Source organism: Muscardinus avellanarius (genome assembly GCF_963383645.1).
Source record: "Muscardinus avellanarius genome assembly, chromosome: 11".
NCBI classification, from domain to species: domain Eukaryota; kingdom Metazoa; phylum Chordata; class Mammalia; order Rodentia; family Gliridae; genus Muscardinus; species Muscardinus avellanarius.
The window spans coordinates 26,014,817-26,040,776 of record NC_137797.1 but is presented as its reverse complement, the minus strand read 5'-3'; the positions used below and the strand labels follow the sequence as shown (position 1 = coordinate 26,040,776).

Here is a 25,960-nt window from a genome sequence, read left to right as displayed (position 1 = left end):
ATGTCCAGGACCCTTCTGATAAGGTCAGGCCTACCAAGGATGATCTCCCTAGCTTACAGCCAATTACTTAGGGACTTTGGCATCTGCAAAATCCCTTTGTTGCAGGACTAAGGTTAGTGTTTGGAGAACTGGGATGAAGTGTGGAAATGCTACAAAAGATGCTTTCCTCCTCAGGTTAGCCTAACCAGTTTATTGATATAGAACTACCACACTTCCTAATCAACAGCATCTCTTAGACATTTAATACGTTTTTTACATTTAGCACATTCAAACAAAACTGTTCTTTTCAAGTCTTCCTACACTGAAGACAGCTATCCTAGCTGCTCAGGCCAGATGTTTTGGAGACATTCCTAATTCTTCCCTTGGTGTCATACCCCACTTCAAACTGGCTTCCAAGCCTTCTACCCTCAAAATACAGCCAGCATTGGACCACTCCTTGCTACTACCCTGCATTCCCACCACTAGCTTACAGTCTGTCCTTAGTACAGTAGGCAAACAAACACTTCAGACACCTATCAGACTACTCCAAAAATCTGCTTAAATTTCTTTGTTTTTAAATTTTTTTTATTGGTGTATTGTAGTCATCCATCTTAATGAGGTACAAGATGGTGAAGGCATACATGCGCACATCACCCAATTAGCCCTTACCCAGTTCCCGCCCCATTCTGCTTCAATTTCTACGGTGGCTTCCCATTTGATTCAGAATAAGTGAATATCGTGTGTGTGTGTGTGTGTGTGTGTGTGTGTGTGTGTGTGTGTGTGTGTGAATCCAGGGAACTCAGCTTCTGAACTACACCCCCAAACCTGTTTTTTACTTTTTGTTTTAAAACAGAGTCTCACTCCATTGCTAAGGGCCTTGCTAAGTTGCTGAGGCTGGCCATAAACCTGAGATTCTCCTGTCTCAGCCTCCCAAGTGCTGGGATTACAGGTGTGTAACACCAGGCCCAGATCCTTTAGTGAATGTCTTTATCATGGCCTTACTGTACCTTGTTCTACCTCGCTCATCCCTCTGTGATCACTAGTAGCTCCTCTCTGATCATTCCTTTGTGAGTTTTAGCTTATACTGTTCCTTCTATTTGCCATTGCCCTTACCAGGAATACTCCTTTCCCTGGTGGCCACATTGATTTTCCCCTCACCTTTTATCAGTCTTTGCTAAATATTCCCTTTTGTGTGAAGCTTTTTTTAAACCACCCTATTAAAAATTATATGCCTCTTTTCTTCATTTCTCTCAATAGTACCTATAACTTTTTAATATGCTGTATATATAATATACTTCACTCTTTATTATCTCTCTTTTTTCACTAGAATAAGTTCTTTAAGAATTGGTATTTGTTGTTGTTGTTCTCTGCTATATCATCCCTTCAGTTTGGAACAGTGTTTGGCATATAATAGGTGTTCAATCAAGGCTGGTTTAATGGAACTGGAAAGTCAGGGAGGACCAGGTTCTTCCTTAGCAGATCGTTGGAAGGAACTAGCATGTTATTGAACTGTGTTTGTGTTTCATTAGGGAAGTACCCACAAGGGACAATAAAGGAGAAGCATCTACATTAGTCTGGTGTTCATGGAGGGCTGCATTTTGAGTGATAGGTTAGATCAAGAAATGGGGATTGAGAAATGGAGAGAAGAGAAGAGGATCTCAGGCTCATTAAAGGAATTTCCTTCTGTCTAAAAGTTGCCAGTTTTTAGATATTTGAGGACTCAAATATCTGTTAGAAAATAAGTTGTAAAAATACTGCAGAAAAAATTGGTTTTGCCAGGCATGGTGGCGCACGCTTGTAATCCCTGCACTTGGGAGGTGGAGACAGGAGGACTGCGCTGGTTCGAAGCCAGCCTTGCTGGCTTAGGAGACCCTGTTTCCAATTAAAAATATGAAAATGGGTCTGGGAGTGTAGCCCGGAGGTAGGAGGGTTTCCAGGAACCCCAGTACCACTCCCTAAAAAAAAAAGAAAAAGAAAAAGAAAAAGAAAAAATTGGTTTTGAAAAACTTTATCTGGGAGGTTAAAATTACATTAATTATGAGTAGTTGGAAAAATCTGCCATTGAAAAAACAGTTGATATTTTAAAATATTTCAACTTAACATAATGAAAGATATATTTAGACCAGTGAATTTATAGCATTTTAGAACATCATATTCTAATTGTTTTACATAATTTACCTAATGCTTTTACAGCTGTGCTAAACAAAAGAAATAAGAAAAATTATGTAGCCACATTTTCCCCCCTAAAAGTTCTCATTATTGAATGTTATTCTGTCAACTTTTGTTTGTAGCATTATTTTATATTTCTTTATTTTGACACATGAAAAATGAGATAAACACTGGAAGTAAGCCAAATTTTCTACTATAAATACCTAAATAAACTTGTTTTCATCTTTCTTCTTAAAGATAACCTGCCGAAATTTCATTGGAAAGCAGCTCAAGATTATTTCTTCAACCAAAGACCAAATAAGTTCAGAAGAGTCTACGGACTTCCTAAAAGCAATTATCTATTCAGGTTAGAATCAATTTAGTTTGAATCTTTACTTTCTTTAAGTCAGGGTTTGCCATTGTGTTGTTTTTCATGCCAAATCTTTCATAATTAAGATGTTTTAAAAATAGTTTTTGCCAGTTTATTAGAAAAGTTTAATATTTACCATATTATGTTGCTATAAAAGTCACTGAAGGGGGATTAAAGGCATGTTTTTAAAAACATTTAAGTGTGTTAAGTTAAAAAAGAAGAAAAGCAAAAGGAAAGGAGAACTTATGGGGAAAAAGACATAGAATAAGATTATTTTATACATTTCCCCTATTTTTGTCTCACTTGGGAACTCTTGATATTTGACCTCTATTTTCTTTGTTTTGTCTTGGTTTTCATAACTTCTTTTCCATAATCAACATTGATTGTTGTATTGGATTAAATCTGTTAAGTTGCTGCTCTTTAACTAGAGCAGAGGAGATTTATGAAAGTCGTGATTTGTTTGCTTTTAGCTGATAATCCCTTCATAATGTTTTTGGCAAGTCCGACTTGTGGGAAAGAGACAATAGAGTAAGACAAAAATGTAAATAATGCCTGCTAATAATGCCTGCTGTTCCAATGTCCTTGTGTGTGGCTTAGAAAGAAAATATAATGTTTAAATTGTCAGGATTTTTTATAGATTGCATTACTTTACTAATTTATTTTTTACTTTCTTTTTTGAGTATTTCACTTTTTTTTATTTGTACACTATTGTCTCACATCATAATGTGAATCATGTTGACAGTGGCATATATCCACATAGCCCTTCCCCCACCCGTTTCCCTTTTTTCCTCCCTCTCAATACTGAGCATCCAGGTTAACAATGTTAAATTCACACATATACGCATATTTGAATGTAGCTTTTCCAAATTGTCCCATAGTTGTTGGGTGTTCAGGTCCTGTTGTTGTAGTATCTTCTGTATACTGTTGACTGTGCTTTTGGTTTTGAATGAGCTGTCTTGATATTCTGTTTTCCATTTCATTTAATATTCCAGAATTTATTTCTATTGTTGTCTTCATTTCATTTATTGAAGCTTTCATTTCATTCCAGCCTTCTTTTTGATTCTTTCTTAACATCTCAATTTTCTCTTTCATTTCCTGTACACTTACTGTGAGGCCTTTCATTATATTGAAGATCAGATTCAGAATTCTCCTTCTTGAATTTTGTGTAGGTCATTGTTTGTGATTTCCCTTATTACTCATTCTCATATTTTCAGAATCCTTGAGTTTTTGTTTCTCTTGTCTTGGCATCTTATTTCTCTTTGTGTATGAGTCATTATTGATAGGTGCTGATCCAGATCACTATTGGGAGAGATAGTTCCAGCTATTTCTCACTGTTTGATATTAACCATAAAGAATATGTCTACTATCACTCCAATGTTGTTCTAACTGTAGATCATCAAAAACTGAGTTGTTCTGGGGTACTTTCTGTTTACTATTATGGTGGCATTGATGGGTTTCAGGTGTTAAGGTCAGGTGTTCTGTGTGCCACTGCACTTATAGACAGCTCAGTGGTAGCTGAGTGTGGTGGTGCACGCTTGTAATCCCCATGCTTGGGAGGAGGAGACAGGAGGATTGTGCTGGTTCGAAGCTAACCTCACTGGCTTAAGAAACCCTGTTTCCAAATAAAAATATAAAATAGGTCTGGGAGTGTATCCTGGAGGTAGAAGGGTTTCCAGGAACCCCAGTACCACCAAAAACAAACAAACAAAAAACAACAACAACAACAACAAAAAAAAAACTCAGTGGTGTAGGCAGAATAGTTTGTGACCTATGCATTTTTTAAACCTTGATGTGCATTCTGTTGAATGTTTCCTTCTATTGGCTGTGTTTCGTTTATCTTTATTGTCTTGTTGTCCTTTCCTATAGATCACCTGTTTGATGCAATCTTGGCTGTAGGGATTTAGAGACAGCAGATTCATGCATGCATAAATAGTATTGTTTTCAATAGTGAGGGTTAGGTGAGGGGGGAAGAGCTGGGGTGACGGGTACAGAAGTAGGGCAAAGTAGAGGGTATGATTAAGTTGGGTAAATTTAAGTATAATAAGGTAATGTCTGGTTGATATGAGAGATAGTGATATAGTAGGATTCTTTTAGTATAGAGTATTTAGGCATGGAGATATGAAATAGCTTCAATATAAAACAAGGAGATACAGTAAGGGAAAAATGTTTTGGAAGAAGAGAGTAGATCGGATACAGGGAGGAAGCTTGTAAAAAGAATGAGGGAGGGAGCAAACAAACATGCATAAAATAGCAAAACAAGCACCAATAACTCACAGTAATAAGAATAAACAAAGACAAAAAAACAAAAAAAAATTGGTGACAGTGAAAAGGGAAAAAAAGCCAGTTTACACATATAGGGTCCATATAATGTGTATTCACTGTAGTAGATTCTGGAGCATGTTCCATTATCTCTCATTTGGTCTGTAACCTACTGTCAGCTTTTGGACCCTTGTTATGTGTGTCTTGGCGCTCCTCTCTTGCCTCTGACTGCTTTATGTTCAGGTGTCAAGGCGGCAGGTATCACTGTAAATGAGTTCCCTGGAAGTGCAGGTTCTGCATTTTCTGGCCCTGGGCTCTGCCCTTTGCAGCTCTGGGCTCTGTACTCTCCAGTCCTGCGATCTTTGCTCTCTCACCCTGTGCTCTGCACCTTCTGGCCCTGGGCCATGTGGCTTGCTACTTGCACCAGCAGAAGGTATCCAGTTTAATTTCTGAGTAACCCCGTGTGACCCTGTGCTGGTATTGCACCCTGGGCACTATGGTCCTTTCCTCTCTATATTTTAACCTGACCACCTAGAAGGGGGCTGCCAGATCTTAGTCCACCAGGGTTCCTGTGGCTGTGTTGGGCAGCAGTTACCTTATTGTCCTGTGGGCCCAAGTCTCTGGAGGGCACAGGGCATCACTGAGGGTATGGCTTCTTGTTTTTGGATCTTTTTCCCTGTCCCTGAAGTGTGGTGCTGGTCGCTTAAGATGTTGGAGCTCTGCCACCGCTACCACTTCAACTCCTTGGTTTACTTGCTGGAATTTCTTGGGGCTGTAGAGCCGGCAGTTCTAGTTCAGGCCAGCAACCAGAGACGGTGCTGGCTGTCACACCAGGCCAGTTGTACTCTTGGGCTGTTTGCTATTGATCTCATGTTCTGACTAGGATTTTCTTCTGCCATGATTCCTTTTTTTGTTTTGTTTTTTAGTTTGTGTGTATCTTCACTACTTTGTTTTTCCTGTAGTTTGTTTTTCTCAGTAGTTGATTTTTGTTTGTTACAGCAACTGAGATGTGTGGTGTCCCACAGTTGCCATTGTCTTCCTCCCTCAGGATTCTTTTTATTTATCTATATTATGTATGTACATGTGTATTCATTCACTCGTTTATTTTTTCATTCATTCATCTGCTGAGTTAGCTAGCTATCAACCATTCAGCAGACATTTACTGAATATCTACTATGTGTTAAGTGCCGTACTAGATACTGAGAACACAAAGATGAATGACACTGAAGATTTGTTACCTAGGAGTTTTTAGTCCATTAAAACATAGACCAATAAATAAAAGATTACAGTATAAGTGATAAGAATTTTCATACTGTTATTCCTTCTGCTGCTATAAACAATAATAAAACTGCTTTTGAGAGATTGCAAAAGGCAGCAGTTAGAAATATTGGCAAGAATTAGATGATGAAGTGGCTTGAGAGTAGGATAAAGAGATCGGGCTTTATTTGGAGAGTTGAGGTGGGTTAGTAAAAAGGATTTATAGAAGGAAAGCAAAACATTCAAATTCACATTCTTGAAAGGGCCGTTGGCAGCAACATGGGAAAGTGACTGAAAAGAGCCCAAGGAGACTGGCTAGTACTAACTTATGCATTGATGTATTTATGATGAAGAACTGGAATTGGGCAGGTAGAAGAGAGGTGGGAAGAAAGAGATGAAGGGAAACAGGAAGGCCACAGGTTTGTGTTCTGCATGGACTGGGTGTGGAGCATGGACAAGCAAGGGAGGAGTTCAAGTTGTCTTGGCCTCTGGCTCAAGGGATGATGGTGCCTTTATCATACAGGGATACTGAAACCAACTGCAGACAGGTTAGAGAATAGGCTACCTCGGATTTCCTGGGTTTACCTGGATGATATCTCAGCAGAACTATCTAGCCTACAGTTGGGTATTCTTTCTTCTTCTTCTTCTTTTTTTTTTTTTTGGTGGTACTGGGGTTCCTAGAATCCCTTCTACCTCTGGGCCATGTTCCCAGACCTATTTTTATACTTTTTTATTTGGAAACAGGGTCTCTTAAGCCAGCGCGGCTGGCTTCGAACCTGTGCGATCCTCCTGTCTCCGCCTCCCAAGCGTGGGGATTACAAGCGTGCGCCACCCTGTTTTTACAGTTGGGTATTCTAATGAAGCCCTCAGGAGAGAGCTGCATTAGAGATCTGTATTTAAGTCATTGATATGTTCTTGGCAGTGGAAGTCAGAGGCTTTGATGAGCTCACACAGGGAGGGTTATATGGAGTGTAGACATGAGTCATGCTAACATTTAGGAATCTGTGTCAGTCAAAACCAGCTGGAGCTATAGAGCAGTAAATAACAACGCCCAAGTCTCATAGCCTTACCACAGGGAAAAGCCATTTTTTCTCATGCTGCTGTATTCAGTGAGGTTAAGAACTGGGATGCTGCTCAAAATGATGGATGTTTACCTTGACACAGCCTCCATGATGGTTTTCAAGTTAGTAAACAGAGCTCCAGTGCTACCCTCTGAGGAGCTCTACTGAGAGCTGGCGTGAATGGTTCTGGGCACAGCCTTGCCCGGCTATATGTGTAGTACTGTATATTTTATGCCAAGCGCCTCACATGGATTCTCTTAATGATTATAAAACCCAGTAAAAAATTACAATTAAGCGTTGCACATCAGGCACTCTCAGAGATGCTGCATGATTATTAGCTTACAGACTCCTCATGAGACAGGTTATTGTTTCCATTCCTCAGGCAAGAAGAAGAAGACGTAGGAAATCATGCAGCGGCCCTTTAAGCTGCTGCTAGAATGTGATCTGCGCCACATCTGCTGACATTTCATTGCCCAAGGTCGCATGGCCGCGTCCGACTTCTGAGGGGCAGGGGAGCATGCTCCCACTCTGTACTTAAAGAGGCGCTGAGTACGTGCAGCACACTAGTGACTGTTGTGAGAGTGAACAAGCTTATTGTTAAGCATTATTATTCGTAATCACAGAAGGATGTGAGAGCGTGGGACCATAGCCCAGAAGGTGGGATGCGAAACAGATGAGAGCCGTGTGAGCAAGGCCACGCGGGCAGAGCCGTGAGGCGTGGGCAGGCAGCAAGGCTGTGTTAGAATCAGACTGGCCGTTTACTGTGTCAGGGGAATGGGGCTCATTGTCACTGGCCTTTCAGTCATGACAGCCCCACCTTGCTCCTGCTCACTCCCTTTTCTGAAATGTTCTTCCCACCACCTAGGTGTTTGACCATAAGCCCCTCCCTTCCTTTGAGTCCCTGTGTCCATCTCATCTTTTCAACAGGGTTCACCTTGACCATTCGGTTTAAAATCACACCCTGTTCACTTCCTCTCCAATTCTCTTTACCCTGCTTCAAACTTTTTTTTTTGGTAGTACTGGGGTTCCTGGAAGCCCTTCTACGTCCGGGCTACAGTCCCAGACCCGTTTTTATATTTTTATTTGGAAACAGGGTCTTTTAAGCCAGTGAGGCTGGCTCTGAACCAGCGCCATCCTCCTGTCTCCGCCTCCCAAGTGCGGGTATTACAAGCGTGTGCCACCACGCCCGGCTTGCTTCAAACTTATTAAAATTTCCTAGAGTACTTTTCATGCTTTGCAATTTCGAATTTCTTTGTTGTATTTATTCATTATTAGTCTTTTCCAAACCCTGGTAACATGTAAGCTCTTTGAGGGCAGGGAATCATTATTTTAGTCACTGATGGAATCCTAATGACTTTGTTGGTGTGTGATGCAGAGCAGGGACTCAGTATCTGTTGAATGAATGACTTTGTGACTTCTGAAACGATGGAGCAGAGAGTGGGAGTATTTGTGTGGCGGCTGCAGCAGGGGTAGGTTGTACCAGCAGAGATTCATTGGGTAGGGAGTTGCTGTCCAGGGAACTCAGCAGCAGAAAGAAAGGGAGGGAGGAGGAAGGAAAGGAGGGAAGGAGAAGGAGGAGGAGAAAAGAAAAGAGAAACAGAGAGGGAGGGAGGAAAGGAGGAAGAAAAGAAGGAAGAGGAGGAGGAAGAGGAAGAAGAGGAGAAGGAAGAGGAAAAAGAAGAGGAAGAGGAAAAAGAAGAGAAAGAGGACAAGGAAGAAGAAGAGGAGGAGGAAGATAAGGAGGAGAAGGAGGGAGAGAGAGAAACAGAGGGAGGGAGGTAGAAACTAGAAGGAAATACAGAGTTCAGGGGACTCGGGCACTGTGTGTGTGTGTGTGTGTGTGTGTGTGTGTGTGTGTGTGTGTGTGTGTTATTGATTTTTTTTGGTTGAACTAAGGGCATTCTACATCATGCAAGCTCCACCTCATCCCTATTTTAGTTTTTGAAATAAGGTCTGGCTCAAGTGTTAAGGATCTAGCTGAGTTGCTGAGGCTGGCCTCCAACCTGCCACTGTCTTGTCTCAGCCTCCCAAGTATTAGGATTGCACGTGTGCACTGCTACTCATGTTTGTGTGTCTTGTTAATGGAAGAAAAGGAGCACATGATATTAAATAGAAAGATCCAGTAGAGAGGGAGAACTTAGAAGACTTTTGATAGAGCAAGCACCTTAAGGAGAAAAAAAGGTGAGGGCTAGGATGTGGGCAGAAAGGTGGGACACTCCTGTTATGGCAGAAAGGAAGGAAAGAGTAGTGAACCTGATGCAGACAGGTTTGTATGCCATAAGAGCAGAGATTGAAGGCATTTTCATTGGGCACAGGAGGGTTTACTAATGAAGTCAGGGACTGAGAGTATAACCACAGTTTCCAGGGTGGGAGGTTTCAGAAGGAATGTGAAAGAGCAGACTGGCCACTGAGAACAGAAGGGAGGGAGAAGGGTTTCCCAGTGTTGGTAGATGGTCCAGTTGAGTGCAGTTGGTGATCATAACTTTGTAGGTGTTACTGCCAGTGACCAATCACGTTATGACCTCATATTCACTCAGCAGTGTGTGGGGGCACCGCTTTCTTGGGATCGGTCCTCTGTCATCACAGAATGTGATGTGGGCTGTGTTCTTTTTGTCTTGATATATGTGAAACTTCAGGGGTGCCCTTGTTTTAGGATCCTTACTCAAACATAATATTATCTCTCCTGGTGTTTTTTTTTTTTTTTTTTTTTTGCTGGTACTGGGGTTCCTGGAAACCCTTCTACCTCTGGGCTACACTCCCAGACCTAATTTTATATTTTTATTTGGAAACAGGGTCTCTTAAGCCAGCAAGGCTGGCTTTGAACCTGAGCTATCCTCCTGTCTCCGCCTCCCGAGAAGGGGGGATTACAAGCGTGCGCCGCCGCGCCTGGTTCTCCTGTATTAAAGAGTTCCTACAAATCAAATGTGAAAAAAAATGTGCCCCAAATGATTGTTATGAAAATGATGAGTAGCATCAAAGAGATAAGAGAAACATACGTAGCAGAATTCCAGACTTGTGTTTGCTGACAGTGGATGCAGTATGTCAGCAAAATACCTTGCCTGCCTCTTGCTGGAGTATATTTGGTCAGGCAGGATGGGACAGGGGGACAGATGGAAAAGTAGGTGCATTTGATTCTCCACTGTTGGAGAAATATAAGCCATAGTGAGTTATGACTAGAGCAGGATTATTTGGAGAGATCAAAAATTAGAAATATTGTAATGGCCATAATATTGAGCTGGAACTACATTTAGATTCTTTAATTTTTACAGTCTTAGGTGGTAGAATTTGTTATGTTCATATTACAGATGAGAAACCCAACATTGCTAGTAAGTACCTGGCTGTGACGTAAGCCCCATCTGTCTAACTGTCCTCCTGTGTGTGCCCCACTAAGCTACCAGGGCTCCTTTCTAAATTTATAGCATCCAGGAAATAATTTGCTATATTTCAGTAGTCAAAGGAGACAGACACTTTATTCTGACTTACTGTGATAGTATGGTAATTTTTAGATTACCCTCCATGCTAATTGTGTTTTACATTGAACTATTTAAAAATTGGCTTCCAGCTCATGGCTCTTCATAAGACTCTAGAATCTCTGTAACTGAGATTGCCTTTTGGCCAGTGTTTTTGAGTTTCTTTGGCAAATTATTAGAATGCTGAATTTTTCTCAGGGTACTAAACTCAGATCATTAACATGTTTACAAGTGTGTTGGGGCTTATGTATGTCACCGTGATGTGTTTGTGGTACTTTTAAAAGGCTGAGTATACTCACGATTCCCATGCTACATTTCTGCTTTAGAACTTCGTAAATTTTCTTTCTTTCTTTCTTTTCTTTTTTTTTTTTTTTGCCTAACAGCATTTGGCAGTAATGTTTGATGCATTTAATTCTTCACAACAGATCCTGTGACGCCCCAGCGCCTAGGAACATTTGGTATCCTCATTATTTAACAACATCCTATTCTCCATTCAACTATTTAATAATGCATATGTAATTTGGTATTGTCTCTGTAGGATTTGGAGAAGTGAGAACACCTCACTTTACAGATTATTCTTGTACGGATGAGTAACTTGCCTGTTTTCTAAACTCTGTAGGGGAGATAACCCTGGCTATGCCTTTTATTGTGACTGTTTTTGCATCGTGTCTGGGGTCTCTTTTATAAGTTCTGACCGCACCGCGGTTTCAGTTCTCTGACAGGGCTATTCAGTCCTCAGGTGTGTCGGAATTTTCAACTCTTTGGCAGATGTGTTTTGTTAGTGCCTCTGGGCATTTAGATGGATGTGACCAAGTAAATAGAAAGCAGCCTCACATTTCAAATGACTCCCTGGGTTCTTTCTCAGTAAAACCTAACCCTCAGGAGTCATTAGCACTTCAGCTCTCATCTTTACATTGGTAGAGTGGAAAAAAAAGATTCTCTCCTTCTTCTGTGTTTTTTACTCACCCTTATCTATTTCAAACTGTTCAGGTACTATATACATGCCTTTGGAATAGCTGCTTGAAAGATCTACCCATGGAATTTTTTTTTTTCCAGTACTGAAGATTGAACCCATGGGCATATTACCTCTGAGCTACATTCCCGGCCCAATTTTATTCTTTATTGTGAAACAAGGTCTCACTGAGCTGCAGAGGGCCTAAGTAACTGAGACTGGCCAAGAACCTGGGTCCTTCTATCTCAGTTTCCCAAGTACTGTACTTACAAGCGTGTGCCACCATGCCCAGCTGCCCATGGGAGTTTTCAGAGAGAAGCTCCCTTGGGACACAGAGCTCCCAGGTTAAGGGCTCTGAAGCTAATGATATTTTTTTATGGCTTTATGCCATTGATCTCATATAGACAGCACAACATCATTGACGGAACCCTCATCAGACTACAAGGGGAAAGGTATGCTAGGCTTGAAATGGGGGGTGTGAAATACAGTTTGGGTAAAAACACAGGGAGGAGTTATTTATTAGCAGATTATCAGCATCAGGATGATTTTTATTAAGACTATTTTTTCTCTAAGTAACATTTTGTGGCTTTATTTTAGAATGTAAGCTTTCTGAGAGCAGGGACTTTGTGTGTTTTGTTCACTTGTATTTCCTCTGTGCCTGGTACTTGTAAGTGCTCAATACAGGCAGTCCTGCATTGCTTAGTGACGGAAGAAATGCTGAGAAATCCATGCTTAGGCAATTTCATTGTTGTGTGTCCATCAAAGAGTGTATTTCCACAAACTAAGCCGGTTGATATCATCTGTGGGACCTCCATCCCATGTGTGGTTCACCATTGACTAAAATGTTGTTTGTGGCACACGAATGTATTTAAAATACACAACTAGCAGCCACGACATGAGCATTTATCTAGTGAATGCTTATTCCATGGCAGGCACTCTGCCAGACACTTCATGTGGAGGTTAAAACGATGACACTGTGAGGTAAACAATAATATTCCAGTTTTGGTGCATATTTAAAAAGTTAAGGCCTGGAGAAAGTGTCTCATGTTATTGGTATATGTGGGGGACTCCAGGCTTCCTTGCCTTTTGCTCATTGCTGTGGGTCGAATATTTGTGGCTCCTCAAAATTCCCATGTTGACATTTGAATCTACTGTGATATATTAGGAGGTGCAGACCTTTAGAGGTGATTAGATCGCCAAGGTGGGGTGCTCATGGATGGGACTAATGCCCTTTTATAAAGGCAAACAAGAGCTCCCTAGGCCCCTTTCTGCCATGTAAAAGGGACACCATAACCACGTGCAAGAAGGGGAGTGAAGTGAGGGTGCTCACAAGAACTTGGCCACGCTGGCACCTTGAGCTGTGACTGCCAGCCTACATATACGCAAGAAACACATTTCTGTTGATGGTAAACCACACAGTCTATGGTAAAGTGTTATAAGAGCCTGCACTATCTTTTTTCACTAATCTCACTCTGGAAGGAAAGATTAAAAATCCAATCTTGTGAATTCTTGCAAAAAAAAAAAACCAGAAAAGCAGAGCAGGATCTTTACTCTTCCAGTGTTGCATGTAGGCTAGGGCGTGAGGAGCGGGAGGTGGGCCTTGTCTGGGAGTCCACGGAACCACACAGGGCTTAGAAGGAGACAGGGACTGAAGGAGGACCAGTTGATATTAATGTACAGATGAGAGTATTAATAAAGTTTACACCAGCCACTTAGCTTTGAAAGCCTATAGTCATTCATTTATTTATCAAATATTTATGAGTACATACTGCGTAGTGGGTACTGTTGTAGGTGGGGTAAAGCAGTGGACAAGATGAACACAGATCCCCATATATGGAATTTGCAGTCTGCTGGAGGGAAGCAGCCAATAAACCAGTAAAACACTGCATGTCAGAAGATAGCCAGTGCTTTGGAGATGAGAGGTCAGGAAGAAGGGGCACTATAATTTTACGTAGAGTAATCGGAGAATTTAGCACTTAAGCAATGAGGAGTTGAGGATGCAAGACATAGGAGGAGGGAAAGAATGTTCTAGACTAAATTGAGGCACTAGTATCAAGACTGGGGAGTGGAATGGGGAGAAGAGTTGGTGAGAGGTGTTGGGACTACTTATTTTCTGAAGGAAGATTCTATAGGATTTGATTTGATTTGGGCATGAGAGGAGAAGTCAAAGATGATTCTAGCTTTTGGCCTGATCAACTGGAAAGTTGGAGTCACCCTTTAATGAGCTGGGGAAAGTGTATGGTAGGAGCATGTTTGATATGTGTGTGTGTGTGTGTGTGTGTGTCAGTGGGGGGGGTTAGGAAATCATTTGAGGGCACTTTAAGTTTGAGCTGTCTGTCTATTGGAAATATATTAGACCACTGAATAGGTGAGTCTGGATATCAGCAGAGTTGGGGCTAGCTAGAGTTTGGAAACTACCAACACATGAATGATATCTAAAACCATGAGACTAGATCATTAAAGGGATGAATGTAAATTAAAAAGGAAAGAAAGGTAGTCTTAAGAACGGAGCCCTGGGCCCCAGTGCTAAGAGGTTAAGTTGATGAGGATAAACTTGTAAAGAGCACCAAGAAAGAAGGATCAGGGAGGTTGGAGAAGAACCTCGGAGCCAGAGGGGGAGAAACCCGGCTTACATGGGTTCAAGAGAGGCTGGGGACCATTGAGTGTAGAAGCTGGTTGAGGGAGTTTTTGTGTCAAGTGGAGAAGAGAAACATTATGTTAGCCTAGTGGGAAACTAGAGTCAAGAGAGAGATTTTTGTTTTTGTTTTTTAAAGATTGGAGAAATAATAGCAAGATTTGCTTTTGATAATTCGGCAGAAGGGAAAACCAGTGATCTGAAATGGGGGATGAGCATTGCTAGAGAGACACCCGAGAGGTGCAGATGGGTGTAAGAGCTGGGGGATCGGGGTGGGTTGTGCTGGTGGGAACTGCACAAAATCTTGGACTCCTTCAACCTTTTGTATTTTCCTTCAGTGGGGTGAGGAGCATGTTGTTGGTCCTGAAAGGATGGGGAAGGGGGTGGCTTTCTTTTCTTTACTACAAAGCCAATTCTCCATTCCTTTGCTCCAGGTGTTGGATTGCTGTGTACCTCCTCCATTTCCCTCACTGTCATCCTTGCCCAGTGAAATCACACAATATCTGTGTTGTAGCCCAACAGTGTCTCAGCCACCAGCCTTTTCCTGTGGTGGTCAGATGTTGCTATGCAAGTCTGACTTTTCCTAAAATACCCATCTCTTTGTGTCAAGGCTCATTCAGAACACAGAGCTCTCCATTGAGGAGGATCAAGCATAGTCATGAGGGCTTCCAGACTGACCACCATTTCTACTAGTTCTGTGTCCTCCGGGAGGCGCCTTAATTAGCTTATTCTTAATTAAGATGTGGATCTGCCAGGCCACTCTCTGCCTTGTTTTTCTCATCTGTAGACTGAGCTTAATAATGAAATGTGCCTCTTTTGTTTGTTTTAAGGATGCAATCAATCAGAGTAAATTATGTCAATAAACTATTTACTTCCTGACATAGTGTAAGTCCTCAATAAACTCTAGCCACGCCTATTTATATCTATCTGAAACTCATTGTCTTTTTCTTCCTCCTCATTTTTTCTGTATCCTCTAAGATATGCCAGGCATACCTTCTCTCTCACAAAGTCTTCCTTCTTTACTCCTATGTTGGTTTCTCTTTTCTATCTTTTCCTCTTTACCAAGTAGCCCATCAGTCCTACAAAACTGACTTTCATTTTCCAGGGTTAGAATGCCCCAGTTCTTCAACTAGACTGTGAACTTCTTGAGGGCAAAGGTCATGCCCCTTCACCTTCTACAGCTCTCTTACCTATTAAGTTGATACTCTGTCAGACCCTAGATTTTGCAGGGGAGCATACTGCTCTTTCAGTTTTTTTTTTTTGTTTTTTTTTTTGGTGGTGGTACTGGGGTTCCTGGAAGCCCTTCTACCTCCAGGCTACACTCCCAGACCTATTTTTACATTTTTTATATTTGGAAACAGGGTCTCCTAAGCCAGCGCGCGCGGCTGGCTTCGAACCTGCGCGATCCTCCTGTCTCTGCCTCCCAAGCGCGGGGATTACAAGCGTGCACCACCACGCCCGGCTTCTTCCAGCTTTTTGAAGAAGTAAATTCCTCTGCTTTCAATTCTGAGACCAGTGATTCCTTGTTCTTTGGCTTCAGGGTGTATGTGGCAACCCTGTAGCCTAACCCCCAAGGCCATCACTCACTCTCCAGAGACCCCCACAGTGTCTCTCTCCCATCATCTCCTCTTGTGGCCACTTTCCAGGACAGCTGGTGACCCTGGCTCACTCACAGCCCCATCCGCCTTTCCTCCACACCCTCCTGTCTCAAGAACCTGTCTTTTCCTTCCCTGCAGAGACCAGTTGCTGGTCGCCAGATTCTTTGTTTCCTCCTTTGGTCTTTTTCCCAAGGCACCTTTGGCTTTGAAGAGGCTGCTGGAAAGGAGTAGATTATTTCATTTTTTATGATCAGCAAAAGCAGAAGTAGAAGGCTTCATAAGGAAAATTGGCAAGATCTGAAGTTATTTGCATTTCATAAGAATCAGAACTTTCCTAAGTTTCTTTTTTAAAAAGAACTTTCAAATATACCAAAAGGAAAAAAAATTGATCTGAACATTGAAACACCTGCTACAGATGTGGGCGCTTTGGATTTAGCAGCTTCAGATTGGGACCAAGAAATTCTCTGAATTAGAGCCACATTTGCTACTTGTTGGCTCGGCACAACATCTCATCCCCAGCGCTCCCCTTTTCTTCCCTTTCAGAATACCACCGGGCCAAACAGCTTCTCTGTGTACCTGTGGATGTGATGGACACTTTGAGGTGCTTTAGAGAGACCTTGGAAAAATCTAAATACCATAACAGATCAATCCGACACAGCAGAAAGTTGCTTTCATTATTTCTTGCCCAGACGCAAGGTAAATGGGTGTTGTATTCCTTTGATCTTTGTTCATGCCCGGCTCCTGTCCCACGGATGGACCACAGTCTGCCTCATGTTGCCCCATCCCCATCGATGTGCCCGCCCTGGCTGGCACCATCTCCCTCTCATCTGCTGAACCTTTTCACCCGACTCCTACACTTGATTCCAACCAATGCACTTCTGCACTCCCCTGCTTTTTATTCTTACGTGAAGCTAACAAGCTCCCTTGAGCACACTAGACATGAAAACATTAAGTTATTTTATTTTATTTTGTTCTATACATTGGTGTTCTTACAGCTTTCTTTGTACATGTGGGGCTGTGGTCCTGTTTTGCTTTGTTTTTTTTTTAATTCTTTCATTTTAAACAGGGTCTCACTAAGTTTCAGAGGGCCTCACTAAGTCGCTGAGGCTGTCCTTGAACCCCAATCCTCCGCTTCCGAATGCTGGGATTACAAGCGTGCTGCAGCACACCCGGCTCTGTTTTGCTTTCTTTAGTAGACCACTGAGTCTTACTGAGTTTACTAGAGCCTTTTACCAAATACCCCTTTATCAACCTCAAAGAAATGGATGTGTTTTAAGATAAGCATCAATGAAATTTCTTACTAATATCACAAAGTTTGATCTTAGAGATTTCTTTTTGCTTACAACTAGACACGCTTGTTGGCTATATTACATTTATGTTTTCTCTTACTCAACATCTACTAATTTGTGACCTCAGTCAATGCAAGGCTTTGAGTGGCTAAGTGGTAAACTCAAAGAATACTCCCAAATTTAAGTGGAGGAAAAAATACTGCATTACTTATATTTAGGTTACTTAAAAATTTCAAAACTCAGTATTTATTCCCCCTTGCTGTTCAAGTTTACCAAATCAATAATAATAAACTTAATAGGCTTTAGTAAACTTAAAATAATTATAAAGTAATTAGCATATAAATAAGATGCTAATTTCTACTGAACTTATCCTTTAGAAATTTAACTAAGCTGGGTGTGGTGGCACATGTCTATAATCCTAGTACTTGGGAGGCTGAAACAGAAAGATCACAGGTTTGAAACCAGCCTCTGCAATTTATCAAGGCCCTCGGTAACTTAGTGCAATCTTGTTTCAAAATAAAAATTAGAGCCAGGGATGTAGCTCAGACGTAGAATACTTCTGGGTTCAATCCCCAGTACCACCACTAACAACAACAACAACAACAAGAAAAGAAATTTGAGCAGTTATTTTTTATAACTACTTACAGCATTTTATGTATTTACCTTCTTATTTACTTGTTATGTTGTTGGCCTCCCCCAGAAGCATTTTCTGTAAGCATCCAAAGATTTTAGTTATATTGTCTGCAGACTCACATTACATTAAGTATCCTGTTTATCTTCTTTCAGTTACTTAATACATTAATGAGAGGTAAAGGCATGAAGTAAACAAGAAAATACTTTCCTAAGAATGTTTTATACTAATCACATTATACTAATCATCACATTTATACTAATCATCTGAATCGCATCTGGTACCAAAATATTCACGGTAGTTTACTCCTCATCCTCGGGCTGTAGGCTTCAAATTCCATATTAACTTATTTCTCTGCTCTTTACTACTTCCGTGGAATATTTATTTTTTATTTTCTTAAGAGATGGGTTCTTTTCTACTTTTTCTTGGTCTTAGGCCAGAACTAGATCTGTGTTGCCTTTGCCCTAGAGGTAAACTCACATCTTACAGTTGGAGGCTACTTACAAAAGGGAAACTCAAGCTCTTCAACTTCCACCAATGCCTAGGAGAAGCACAGCATTATCTCAGCATAAGCTTTCGGACTGACTCTCACTTTGTAGTGGTCTTTATGAAACAACAAGGGTGGAGAGTCCATCCATAGCCACCTGGGGTGTTCAGATGTCACCCTGAGTCCAAATGTAAGGAAATGGTGTCCCTCAAATGGCAACTAAGTTCCAGCTAGATCCAAAATCTTTCTTTCCTTTTCTGTCTCTTCTGCCTTTTTCCTTCTCGCCCACTTCCATTTGCTTCCCATTTAAAAAGTTTGTGTCCACAAATTTAGGAGATAAAGGATCCATCAACAATGCAAAATTCAATGCTGGGAAGGTGGAATTTTGTCTGGGGACAGAAGAGATGCACATGTCAACACCCCCTGACCTTTCTCAGGAGCACTTCAGAGTTTTTAGCTCGGTGGAAAAAAGCAAACTTCCCTACTCACAACTAGGACTGGTAATTTCTTCTTATCATCAAACTATTGGTAAGGCTAATGCATTATGTATTCATGTTCATTAGGAACTTCTGTGTTCATGTTGAGATTTCATCTGGTCCTAAAATATAATGATAACAACAAAAATAATATCAAAATATAACAATATAATATAAATGTGTTGATATTTCATCTGCTCCATCTGCTCCTATTCTTGATTAGTCTCCTTCTCCCTGTCCTTATTTCTTTTACACCGCCTCATAAATATAGAGGCTAAATTAGACAAAATTACTTTATAATAAAATAGTCTGCACCTTCGTATGTAACTGTGCAAACATTAGAAGATATGAAGAAGGGGTGAGACGCTTCTGTCTCTGGAATCACGTACGGATGCGGACAGACACAGGTGTGTTGCGTTGGCGACTGAAGTGAGTTATTGGCATTGTTAAGTGAGGGGACATGCTTTTCGAGAATGGCAAATCATTCTTGGAACACTTGGAAACAAAACAAAGTATCACAATTACTGCATTTGTGGGAAATTTAGGGCATTTAGAAATCATGAAAAAAATCATTTCTTATGTATAAAATGAAGCTAGATACTAGACTCAGAAAGTTATAAACAGATTACTCACATATTCCTCACTATCGGGGAGGTTTCTCTTCATTGGAGATCAATTTTGGATTTCTACTCTTTATCTACAAAACACCACGCAGCCAGGCATGGTGGCACACGCTTGTAATCTCAGCATTTAGGAAGCTGAGACAGGAGGATCACGGTTCGAGGACGGTTTCAGCTACTTAATGAGGCCCTATCCAACTCAGTGAGACCCTGTCTCAAAATAAAGAAGAAGAAATAAAGGCCGGGCGTGGTGGCGCACACTTGTAATCCCCGCGCTTGGGAAGGTGGAGACAGGAGGATCGCGCAGGTTCGAAGCCAGCCGCACTGGCTTAAGAGACCCTGTTTCCAAAAATAAAATAGGTCTGGGAGTGTAGCCCGGAGGTAGAAGGGCTTCCAGGAACCCCAGTACCACCAAAAAAAAAAAAAAAAAAAAAAAAAAAAAGGAGCTAGGGGTGTACCTTGGAGGTAAAATGCCCCTGGGTTCCTTCCCCAGTACCACAAAAAATAATAAAAAAATAAAAAAAATAAAAACTAGGCATTGTGACCACTATCAAAGCCTTTCCTTAGATTACTAAAATATTCCCTAGGAGCCAGTATTGCCCTTATTAGGAACCACTACCATGTTGGTTGGGTTTTTGGCTACATAACCCTGAATGCATTCATTTATAAGAACCCCCCAAAATTATTTTACATTATATTAAAGATACATTTGCTGCCTTTAGGTAAAAGGAAAAATCTGATGTGATATATTGTTACATATCTGGGAAAAGCAAACTCTTTGGGCCTTCTCATTTGCTAGGATAGACTCCATCTTCCTTCCCTCTCTCCATTCTTTCCTTCCTTATTTTGGTACTGGGAATTGAACCCAGAAGCATTCTTCCTTTAAGCCATACCCCCAGCCCTATTTTATTTTTTATTTTGAAATGGGTCTCACAAGGTTTTTTTTTCTCTTTGTGCATACATATGCATATATATTATGTTTAGGTAATTTTTTTTAACTTTTTATTGGTGCATTGTAGTTGTGCATCTTAATGGAGTACAAGATGGTAGAGGCATGCATGCCCATATCACCCAGTTAGCCCTTACCCAGTTCCTGCCCCATTCCCTCCTTCTCATGTTTGACTTAGTGATTGACTTTGATATACTTATGTACATCATGAACATTAGAAAATTTCCCTCTTTCCCCCTACCATCCCCTCAGGTCACCTTATTTGCTTGTCTATAGTATCTCCTTCTTTGTTCAGAGTTCCTCCTCTGACCCATTTCTCCTTAGCTTTCACATATTAGGGAGAGCATCCGATTTCTTATTTTTTGTGACTGACTAATCTCAGCCTAATGTTCTCTAGTTTCATCCATTTCCCTGTAAATGATTTAATTAATTTTTACTTTATGGATGAGTAAAATTTCACTGTGTACATATCCCATAAAGTTTCTGAACCTGCGATCCATGTGTCTCAGCCTCCCAACTACTGGGATTACAGGCGTGCACCTTCTCAGGCTCCATAATATGCAATTCAAGAGCCTCCAAAATCTGAGCAGGCATCCAATCCAATCTTTTACAAAAACCATACTCCAGTCAGCCCCATCATGCCCATGTACACACCCTCTCTCCCTCACGTGTTCTTTTTAACATCTTTACCCACCGGACTCCATTCCGCTTTCTCTATGGAGCTTACTTATTTCCTACATGTTAGACTCAATCTCCCATTCCTCTGTGTTCAAATAGAACATTGTTTGCTCTCTCTCTGAGTGTATATATTGTTTGACATTTGAAAGCATGATTAACTTGCAGTTTTCTTATTACAATCTACACAGTTAAGAAATAATGCAGTTTAAAATATTCTTGCAAATATGGAGGAAATATTTTTCTTGGAACTGACATTTGTTTTTTCACTTGATTAAAAACACAGATGTTCTCCAAGCCAGCAATCAAAGAAGTCTTAAAGTTCAGGCATTGCATTCACTTGGAAGCCTTCTCATCTTTGCAGAAAAGAAAAGGTAGATTTTTAGGAGCCAGTAGAACAAGGGCAACCTTTTTGTTTGTCTTTAAGAAAAATATATTCAATAATTAGAAAAATCTTGTCTTTGAAAAATTTTATTTCTATAATAATATTGCATTGTTTCATTTTATTCATCATACACTACTTGAGAGAAACTATTATGAGCAATGAATGGTGTAGATTTATTCCCTAACGTGTTAATTGAATGTTTCTTCAGCATATTGCTTTTCCTTCTGGCAGGTAGATTTAATAACAGGTCTTGGGAAACACACTGTTTGATGCTGTTTCTGTTTCAGGGCTGCTTTTAAGTGCTGGTGTCAAGCTCTTGATTACATCTTTAGAAAGACAAATGTGCTGCATACGTGGAAAGAATTTGGCACCCCCATCACCACTGCCACCGGTGGCTCTTCACGTGCAGCCTCTAAAGACTACAGCGAAGAATTCCTGTCAAAAGTTGGCATTTGGGGGTGCTTGCAAGGCGCAATCATATCAGCAAAGATAGCACAGTGAGTGTGGGGATGGGATGACACTGCCATGCCTCCCGTGCACTGGAATCTTGGACAGTTATGTCCATTTTGTGTAGAGTGATAGAATTATTTGTGATGTCTATTGTTTCTCTTCTTTTCCTGTGACTCCTCCCACCCACCCTCAGTCTACGAACAACACATGAACAGAGGTCTTTGCTCTATTCACTGACTTATACCACGTGCCAGGCAGGGAGCTGGCATTTAACGACTACTTGTTGGACAAACGAATGAAGGAGTAGTTGCTTTGGGGGCAACGGCAATGGCATGGAGGCTGGCCAACTTGGGCTGAATGGAGAGCATCCTAGTAACCTCGTACTCTTGGCACATTACTCATTTCCTCTGAGCCTCACTGCCTTTGACTCTGAGCCTCACTGCCTTTGACTCAGCTGTGGTGGTGAAAATTACATGACACACTCTATTCGTTTTCTTGGTTTGTTAATCATCTTTGCATCGCCATGACCAGAATATCTGATAAGAACAACTCAGAGGAAGAAAGGTTTATTTGGGCTCAGTTTCAGAAGTTCAGTCCACGGTTGGCTGGCTCCAAGGCAGAAATACTATGGTGGCAGAGTGTGGTGGAAGAAAGCCGTGGAGCTCCTGGCACCCAGGAAGCAAAGGGGGTGGGTGGGACCAAGGAGATATGTACTCCACACGGTCGTGCCCTCAGTTATCACACCCCATCGGCCTAAGGTACCACTAGTAAATCCATTCAAATTATTAATCCTTCAATGTGTCCATGGATGAGATCGGAACTCTCATCGTTTCACCTCGGAACACTTTTGTATTGTAAATATATGAGCTTTTCTAAGGGATATCTTATATTCAAGCCAGAATGAGATCTTTGGGGGGATTTAACATATATGAATGTCTATCATAGCGCTTTGTGCACAGTTAGCACTCACAAATTTCTTGAATATATTTGGAAATTTAAAAGTATAGAAGTAGTAGAAGTATCTTTTATTCCTCCAGTTACTTCTTTAGCTCTCTTAGAGGGTGTAGTGGGCAAAAGCCTGCACTATATTTTGAGCCATAGAGCAAATTAAAACAATAATATTTTCAAATGAGTTTTTTATTGTCTTCAGAAAATTAATTTCCCTTTGAGCGAGGGAAGTAAGAAATTACCACATTAAACGTATTAAATGTGAAAGTTTTTTTAAACTTCTGTCAAGTTTGATTTTGTACACCTGAGAATGTACTCATCCTTAGACACACACACACACACACACACACACACACACACACACACATTCTCCCCACTTGTGACTTAGTAGAGTTTGGGGGTTGGGACTAGAAAAGGCAAAGGAGAAGGTCACAGCTTAGAAAGGGTCAGCTCTTGCATTCTTTCCAGAGAGCCTCTCCGTTCGGAACCTCTGAAGCTACTACCTAGTGATTTCAGCAAAAATAAAATCATTTCCTGGTTACCCAGCTGGCAGTCTGACTTCAGTAGGAGATGTGAATCTCTAGGGGCTTTGGCTGTTCTCTTTGGCTCTCTGAGTAGTTAGAACTCTTCTTACTGTAAAAAAAAAACCATATGCAGATCTTTACATGGAGAAGCTGAAACTCAGATGGACGATTTTATTAATAGTGAAGCTGACTGGTTTTATCTAAATGAGATTCAAGAAAAGGTAATATGGTTTACAGTTGCAAGCGCAAATTTTAGGACACATATAAAGGCAACTCAGATATAAGGAGACAATAGTTAATGGAGATATTATCTTAACCTTTAATGGAGAGAATTAATGTTGTGAGCAGCTCCATAATGTATGACTGGTGAGAAAATACATAATTTCAATCTTTGGGAGGAGTTATTTAACTGTACTCACCAAAAATCTGAGTATTTTTTATACCAAAAATTTTCCATGTTGGATTTGTTCAGTGGAATTAGTAGGATAAGTGCTCAGGAATGTAGTTACAACAATGTTATTTCAGCAACAAAAATAAAACAAATTAGAGATTAATATTTTGTATTATGGTACATCCATGCAATACAATATTAAAGTTCTTTGAAATTGTGTAGTTTATTATGTCTGTGGATAGAAAATTATAAAATAATTGTATTATGTAATTATGGTATTAGTGTTCAGGTGTCTGTGTTTCTCTGTGTATAATTACACAGAGGGAAAAAATCTAGAAATAAATCATTTTATAGGGTAGTGTTATAGCTGATTTTTAAAATATTCATCTTAAATTTTCTTGGATATATTTTTCTTATATTTTCTGTGTCTTAAATATGTCTGAAGACATGTATTTATATAAAAATATCTTGGAAAATTGTCAACTAATCAATGTTTCTCATTTCCTTAGATTTATTAAGACACAGAGTGTTAACAAGAGAATCAACTGTTGCATTTTGTCTGCGCTGCTCTTTCAGGTAACACTCTATTATGGGTTTCTACAGTAAGATGACGTTCACTTACTTGTTAGAAAATGTGCAATAGTTTATCATATTCATAGAACTCACAGGTAGAAAAATAGCACAAACCTAGATTAAATATCACAATCCCATCTTGCCTTTACCGGCTGGACCCTGGTGCACTTTCCCCTTTAATATTCACCAGCATCAGTTTTTTCCTTTAACAGAAGGAGTTTTACAGGTTGGGAAATTGAGTCTCCTGCCCATAGCAAGATCATGTTACCCATGATCGATGTGAGGCTGGTCTGTTTGATATCAGACCGTTGCCTTAGGTTAGTTACCTCATCGCTAAATCAAATTTTTTTCTTGGTTAGATGATGTACAATATGTTAATGAACCAAGAAAGAAGTTGAAGACTACAGGACTGTTTGCGTTTCTCAGGATTTTGGTTTGACTTCCCTGAAGAAGAAAGGAAGCTTTTATTTGAAATACAGGCATTCAGAGATTTGGGGATATAGTCAGGCTCCTTTGCACTTTACTAAATGTTCTGTTTACCGTGACAGATGGACAGATACCCTTGTCCTGTGTATCAGAAAGGGTTGATAGATTCTGAAGTCTGAATAGATAAATTATTTGGGAAAGCCTTCTTTAAATGTAAGGAAAAACATTGCAATTTTCTCCTATTGCAAATACCTCTGGCTTATGCTTCAAAGGGAAGAGAGAATGTGGCAAGTGCAGAGGGGCTGAGGATTTGATCTGGGCTCCTTTTATCGCATGTTTTGACTTTGTTTTTAAATTATTTTTTATTGGTGCATTGTAGTCATACATCTTAATGGGATAAAAGACTTGGGGAGACATACATGGACATATCACCCAATTAGCCCATACCTGATTTTATTGTATTATTTTCTGTCTGATATTCCTTGTTCTTGAAAATATGTGATTTTAGGAAATTACTTTTTGTTTAATGTGGACATTAAGTATTACTACATTATCAATGTTTTAAAATTAGCTGGTGGGATTTATTTTAAAAGCCTGCTAATTCTTTTTATGAGTTTGGTTTTTTTTTGGTGGTACTGGAGATGGAACCCAAGAATATTCTACCTCCAAGTTATACTTCCAGGCCTATTTTATTATTTTATTTGGAAATAGGTTCTTACTAAGTTGCAGGGCTCTTAAGTGAGGGCCTTACTAAGTTGCTGAGGCTGACTTTGAACCTAAGATTTTCTTGTCTTTGCCTCGGGAGTACTGAGATTACAAGTGTGCACCACTATACCCAGTTATATTGATGATTTTTAAAAGCAAATTTGTGAATTTAAAAATTTTAAAACGACTTAATCTTTCAGAATAGATTGCTTTATAACCTTAATAAACTATCTGATTAAAATTCTTTTTTGACATATATTAAAATAATTTTAAGCCGGGCGTGGTGGCGCACGCTTGTAATCCCCGCGCTTGGGAGGCAGAGACAGGAGGATCGCGCAGGTTCCAAGCCAGCCGCGCGCGTTGGCTTAGGAGACCCTGTTTCCAAATATAAAAATGTAAAAATAGGTCTGGGAGTGTAGCCCGGAGGTAGAAGGGCTTCCAGGAACCCCAGTACCACCAAAAAAAATAATAATAATTTTAATACATTTAAAAATAATGTATTTGTCATTAAGAAAAGATAATTATTTAAGATAATCAAAGAAACACTTATAAATGTAAATTTGGTTTATGTATTTATTTTGTTTCCCTGGAACCTAGTACAATGTTGGTTATATAAATTACTAAAGAAATATTGGTCATATTAATCAGATCATCTTTTTAATTAACACAAAGGTTTGGAATCATTTCTGCCTGATTTAGACT

At 40.3% G+C, this 25,960-nt stretch overlaps 1 protein-coding gene across 1 annotated transcript in view; it reads left to right on the top strand.

Moving 5' to 3' along the window:
* Positions 1-25,960, top strand: part of CFAP54 (cilia and flagella associated protein 54) — a gene marked incomplete at both ends in the record, with an annotated part of 316,371 nt that overhangs the window by 151,886 nt on the left and 138,525 nt on the right. Inside the window, 6 exon segments of the mRNA XM_080704815.1 lie at positions 2,386-2,494; positions 16,273-16,425; positions 18,470-18,664; positions 21,143-21,230; positions 21,529-21,738; positions 24,064-24,130. Coding sequence (XP_080560941.1) covers positions 2,386-2,494; positions 16,273-16,425; positions 18,470-18,664; positions 21,143-21,230; positions 21,529-21,738; positions 24,064-24,130 — 822 coding nt within the window.